A 6174-nucleotide genomic window follows, 5' to 3' on the forward strand; every position below is an offset into this window, starting at 1 on the left:
TCACTGATCTCAGTTTTCAAGAGATGGTTTGCTAACATATCAGATCTCATGTGTAACAGTGAATGAAAACACAGTTGTGGTTGTGTGTTGGTTTTTATTAAAAACCAACACATAATGAAACACCATTCTAATGTGGTCAACAACACGATCCTCTCCTCTTAGGATTAAAGGTGTCAGTCCCAAAGTGATGAAGGTGATCCAGATGTTGAGGCTGAGGAAGATCTTCAGCGGCGCCTTCGTCAAAATCAACAAGACCTCCGTGGCCATGATGAAGATGGTGGAGCCTTACGTGGCCTGGGGGTGAGTAACGAGTGACTGTAGAAGACAGAGTTCAGCTTAAATTTGTTTTTTGTGGCGTTATTTTAAAAAAATTATTATTATTGTTTTGCACATTATAAACAAACGGGTCATGTTTTCAACAGATTTCCCAATTTGAAGTCTGTTCGTGAGCTCATTCTGAAGAGAGGACAGACCAGAGTCGGCAGGAGGAAAGTTCCTCTCACAGACAACACTTTCATCGAGCAGCACATGGGTAAGTCTCCCGCAAGAAAAGACTCTGTGTGTGTGTGTGTGCGCGCGCGCGCTCAAATACTTGAAGGTATAGTCATAAGGGGTGCTACAGTGTGGACATTTGCCTTTGTTAAAGGGTAACTTGAATGTTTTTCAGCATGGACCCTATTTTTCCATGTTTTTGCCTCCAAGTGACTAATGGGAACAGCTATTTTTGAAATGGATCCAGTGAGAGCACTGCAGCCAGCGGGGGTGATACGGGCTGTAATGTGCTGTAATGTGATCACACAGGACATTCGCCGTTGTCAGTGTATGTCCACTGTTTATGCTCATGGTTTTGCCACCGACAGGCTCAGATTGTTTTTCACAGTATCTGACGACATTATGAAAAGGATCCCTACAGAGAAAGACTAAATCTCTAGCCAGACTCTTCTCCTCTGTTGTTCCCAAATGGTGGAACAAACTTCCAAACTCTGTGCGTCCTGCTGAGTCCCTTTCTACTTTTAAGAGACAATTGAAAACTCAATTGTTCCGAGAACACCTCGGCACTTAACCTGACTCTTCTCCGCTTTGCCCTTTGGGGTAAATTAAGTCAGAAGGTCCAAAACCCAGCACTTAATGATTATCTAGCACTGACAAAGTTGTGTGATGTTGTATGTTGACTGTCATCGTAAGTAGTGATACTGAGATTGTTGAATCTCAGATGCTGAGATCGCTACTGGTTATTACTTTGGTTTCCAAAAAAAAAAATAATAATAAAATAAATACATTTAAAAAAAAGGCGGGGGGGCTGTGCGGCACTTCTTCTGCCACTAGACGGCAATACCTGTGACCAATCACACCTGAAGCACTTTTTGCACTTACTAAGGGTTTTTTTCCTTAAGTCTAAATTCTTGCTTGTGTTGTACGTCGCTTTGGATAAAAGCGTCTGCTAAATGAAATTGTAGAATTGTAGAATAGAAAGACCTTTTTGTTCGAGAGTAAGATCCTTTTTGTTGAACCAGAATCAGCCCTACATACCCACATAGCCACCAGACGACAGTTAAATAGACCCTCAGTTTACTGCGGATAGAGCAGGTATATTTTCACATCTAACCGGGTGAGTAGAGCGTTTATCTCAACCAAGATAGAGCTGCTGATCGTCTGAACAGCAGAGACGGAGCAAAGGCGGCTTTTGTGAGTTTGGTTTCGTTCCCGTTGGCTTTAAATGAAGTGTGTTATATGATGTGTTCACAAGTCTTTATTAAGTGAAAGATAGAAACTTGAACCCAAAAGGTTGACATTTCATCCATGAAAGGGCACGCGAGCCCTGAGTGTAATCTGTGTATCCATCGTGTAACACCGACCACTGTGTCAAGATAAAGAGTCACAAATGTAGAGAATATTGCAGCACGCAGTGTTTGAATACATGAGATTTTAAAGTTTAAAGATATGTAATGTTTTGCTGTTTTATTCTGGTCGCAGACAAAAAAGGGCATTTGTGGTGAACAGTGAGTTTAGAATTAAGTATTGCAAGAGTCTCTGTTTCGAAAACAGAGTTTCCTTCCTGTCTTTTTGACTTTGGGGATGTACACTCAGTATCACACTCAGTACTCAAATCAGTTAAGGTTATAAGCCGGTTTTTAATAGGAGTTGATAAAATGTTGCCACTATTCTGTTGATAAGCGCAAAAACTTTAGATTGTACAAATAATACAGATGGTGTTGAGCGTTTTCTTAAAGCGACACTTGTTTTTTTATGGTTTTGACACTCCTTCCCGTCCCTCGCCTTCTCCTCCCGTTTCTCAGGTAAACACGGCATCATCTGTTTGGAGGACCTGATCCACGAGATCTACTCTGTTGGTAAGGGCTTCCGGGCGGCCAACAACTTCCTGTTGCCTTTCAAGCTGTCGGTGGCTCGCCACGCTGCCAGGGACAAGGCCGGGCTCCTGAAGGACCTGGGAAATCCCGGATTTCGAGACACAGACATTAACTCTATCATCAGACAACTGAACTGAGGAGGAACACGTGCAAGATGGACACTTGGCAGCATCTGTAAGGATGCTTTATTTAAGGAGCAAATGCCAACAACAAAATATAAATGGTTTTGTGTCTTTGGTGGAAAAGCTGATGGCTTTCAGTCATATTTAACATAAATTTATCTGAACACGTTTGTCTGGTTACAAGTTAGGAGACATCAGAAGGACCGAAAGGAGAGTCTCTTTGACTTGAGTTTGAATAATCTCACGTGGTGCTCCTGAGTACGGACTAACGGAAGCAGTTTTGCTCTTTGGTGAAAGTGTAACAATATTTTGTATCACTTGAAATTTAAAATACATTTTGTTAAAGGTTCTTAGTTGCTACACGCTATATTCCTCCTTTATATTCCTCATGTTGTCAGAGGAATGGATCAGTCCTGGCTGCATACAGTAGGAGAGACTTATTGAATTGACTCATCTGGATGAGCTGTCCTGCGTGCAGGAGCCTCCAGCAAAAACTACAGTGAATTAATGTACTACATTTAGTAGTTTTCAGTATGAAAAAAACAGTTTAATGTTGATTTATGATTTTGTGTTAATACACTTTGTCTTTACAATAAAAAATGATTCAGTACTTTTGCAATGATAACGGGGATTTTTGACGTAGGATGAGAGCAAATGTTGTGATAGAAATGACATGCGGTGCTGTCACTGCGTGTGCGCCATTTTTACGCCGGTGTACACCAGCGGTGCAGAGAACGTGAAGTCAGCACGCTATTTGACGGGCATCATAGCGGGCAAATATGCCGGATCCCAACTAAATTTGAGTGACGAGAGTGGCGATTATGTCACTATGACCACATGTCCAATAGAAACACAAACAAAGGGTGATTGATAAAAGAAACTGTTGAATGTTCATGATTTAAAAAATCATATTGTAAACATTACTGTCCATGCAGGCATTTATGTAGAAACTAGCAAAGCCAATGTTTTTGTTGCCGCAGAAGTATTAATATACTTTACATCAGTGAAAGTACTAATACCACCCTGTTAAAATACTCTGTTACAAGTAAAAGGCCTGCATTGATAATGGTATTTAAGAACAAGTAAATATAATAAGAAAAATGTATTTAGAGTATGAAAAGTATCCAATGCATAAGAATCTTAAAAATAAACAGCCCAGAGAACTCAAAATTACTCCAAAAGTAAAAAAACAAAGAGCAGGAAAAAAAATCCCTGAATTATTTTTTGAAAAAAGAAGGGAAAAAAACAAAATTATTTGAAATAACAGAAAAAGAAAGTAGCTGGCAATTAATTTTCTGCTTAGTTTAATTTATAACAAAAAAGTGATATTTCTTAAACTCTATATTTTTTATCCAAAAATCTTAATTTTTAAAGTAACAAACTACAAGCTGTCAGAAAGAAAAGTTTGAAGTAAAAAGTATATTTCCATCTGAAATGTAGTGAGGTAAAAGTACAAAATGGCATGAAATTAAATACAGTTATCTCAAATTCATACTTGAGTACAGTAGTTGAGTAAATGTGCGTAGTAGCTGCGTTCCTCCACTGGTTTATATCTACATGTGGAGAGGGTCCTTTTCCTTTGAGCCTGCCATGTTGTCTCTATGGTAGCCCAGAATGGTCAAATTAAACACCGGCTCTGGTTGGAGCAATTCAGGTTTCCTTTTTGCCATGTGAGAAGTTTTAGTTACCTCTAGATGCCACTAGATCCACACAGTGTACCTTTATGTAAATCTATAGCCAGGTGCTGTATTGGCTAGCATTTGCCTAATCAGTCAGAATATGGTAGAGACTTGATGTCAACAGTAAAGCAACATTAGATAATATAATGCATTTCTGGAAGGTTGCACGGGGCCAATCACACTTATTAGTTCTAGTAATAATAAAATCATGTGATCATGCAGTCAGTAGACTTTAATGTCTGTACAGCGTGATTGTCCCTCCTGTGGTGTTCCTCTGGTGTCACTATTAATTCAATGAGACACATGAGTCACCAGCCGGAGGAGGGGAGGGGGATGCAACCTATGCAGCTGCGCTTTCACGAGTGCGCACTGGGAGAAATGGAGGACGGCGTCGTGAGCGCTTCATGAATGTCACTGATGGATTCAGTAAACTGGATGTGAATGTGTGTCATTAGCCGGAGGGACGCAGCGGAGGATGCTCCCGTCAAAGTGCGCACGCTCTTGATTTCGACGTTGAAAAGAGCAGGTAAGAAACAGGCTGTTTGCGTTAGGCGAGGTGACCGAGGCTCACTGTCACCAAATCTACACAATCAATCAGCGACCATTGCCATGGTGATTAATTACCGTGATGACGATGCTCCCTGCCCCCGCGCTGCAGTCTGGCGTCATGAATGCGCTCTGCCGGGTCCTGACTTCATAACACACACAAAACACCGCTGAAATGATTTACACTGTCACACAACTGCCATGTTTGTGTTTCACCTTCAACTTGTTTCGATAGTAATTCTGTTTCTCTTAGGTATCAAATGGAAAACTTGGTGCTCACAAATCAATGTACTCTAATTGAATTTTTTTCAGACAGCCAGGGCACGAGCTGTGCTGCCTTCAGGAATATCGGAAAGGTCGAAATTCGCGGATTTGGGGAACAAATGAGGGCTGAAAGCATAGAGCCTAGCGTTTTAAAGCAGAGTCACGTGATTTACACATAATGACGGCGGTTCACCACACACACACACACACACCAAATAAACACGACTACTAGCAAAATGTATACATGGACTATCAGTGTTTTCAACCCAAAGTATTCAATTAATGCAGGTGCTCAGTCTACGCAACTGACAGCTATAGGCGTAATATGGAGCTGGTGGGCCCTGGGCACAAGTATGCAAAAGGCCTCACCACCCCCACACACGTTATACATCTTATGAGGTTTACTGTCTTTTCATTGTCATTTATTGTCTTCTCGTGTTGTTTTTTGTTTCTCTTTGAGGTCATTTTGCGTCTTGTTGGGGTAACTTTCTGTGCTTTCCTTTACCCGTGCATGCTCTATAGTACGGTAAAAGAGGTTTATGTAGTATGCAATATCTAGTATGCCGAAAATACCAGGATGTTCTACTACATCTGGTCAGATTTGGCAGTGTGCAAGCCGGCATGCTTTTTTGGAGATTCTGACTCTCTCTTTGCAATGGAAGAGCTGCACATAGATGACAGCTTGTTGACAGCTGATTGACAGCTGTCTGAAGTGCGTGACGGTTGACATCCCATTCAAGTTACTGATGGCCAGTCGAATAGTAGTAATAGGAATATAAATTGTTTAAGTGAACCAAAATGATATAAAGATAACGATGGTCGTTTTTTGTCTCTTTGTAGTTGTTTTGTGTTTCCTTGTGGTTGTTTTGTGTCTCTGAAGTCATTTTGATTCTCTTTGGGGTAATTTTGTGTCTTATTGAGGTACCTTTTTGTCTCTCTTGGACAATTTCGTGCCCTTTTTTGGTTGTTTTGTGTCTCTTTGCAGTCATTTTGGTTCTCTTTGGGGCATTTTTGTATCTTCTTGAAGTAACTTCGTTTCTCTGGGGCAATTTTGTGTCTCCTTATGGTTATTTTGTATCTCCTTTAGGTATTTTTGTGTGTCATTGGGGTAATCTTGTGTGTTTGAGAGTATGTGTGTGTTGTTGTGTCTCTTTGTTGTGTGTGTCTTTGCAGTCCTTTTGCTGCCCTTTGTAG

The 6174-nt window shown here is 40.7% G+C and overlaps 1 protein-coding gene across 1 annotated transcript; it reads left to right on the forward strand.

Annotated features, from left to right (window-relative positions):
• The first annotated feature begins 130 nt into the window (after positions 1-130).
• On the forward strand, positions 131-3069 carry rpl7l1 (ribosomal protein L7-like 1). The gene is made up of 3 exons (XM_042503972.1): positions 131-300; positions 423-532; positions 2298-3069. Exons 1-3 carry the CDS (start codon positions 131-133, stop codon positions 2504-2506), a joined length of 489 nt encoding a protein of 162 aa, XP_042359906.1. The 3' UTR covers positions 2507-3069.
• The last annotated feature ends 3105 nt before the right edge of the window (positions 3070-6174 follow it).

The sequence above is a fragment of the Plectropomus leopardus genome, chromosome 16, assembly GCF_008729295.1.
Source record: "Plectropomus leopardus isolate mb chromosome 16, YSFRI_Pleo_2.0, whole genome shotgun sequence".
Taxonomy (NCBI): domain Eukaryota; kingdom Metazoa; phylum Chordata; class Actinopteri; order Perciformes; family Serranidae; genus Plectropomus; species Plectropomus leopardus.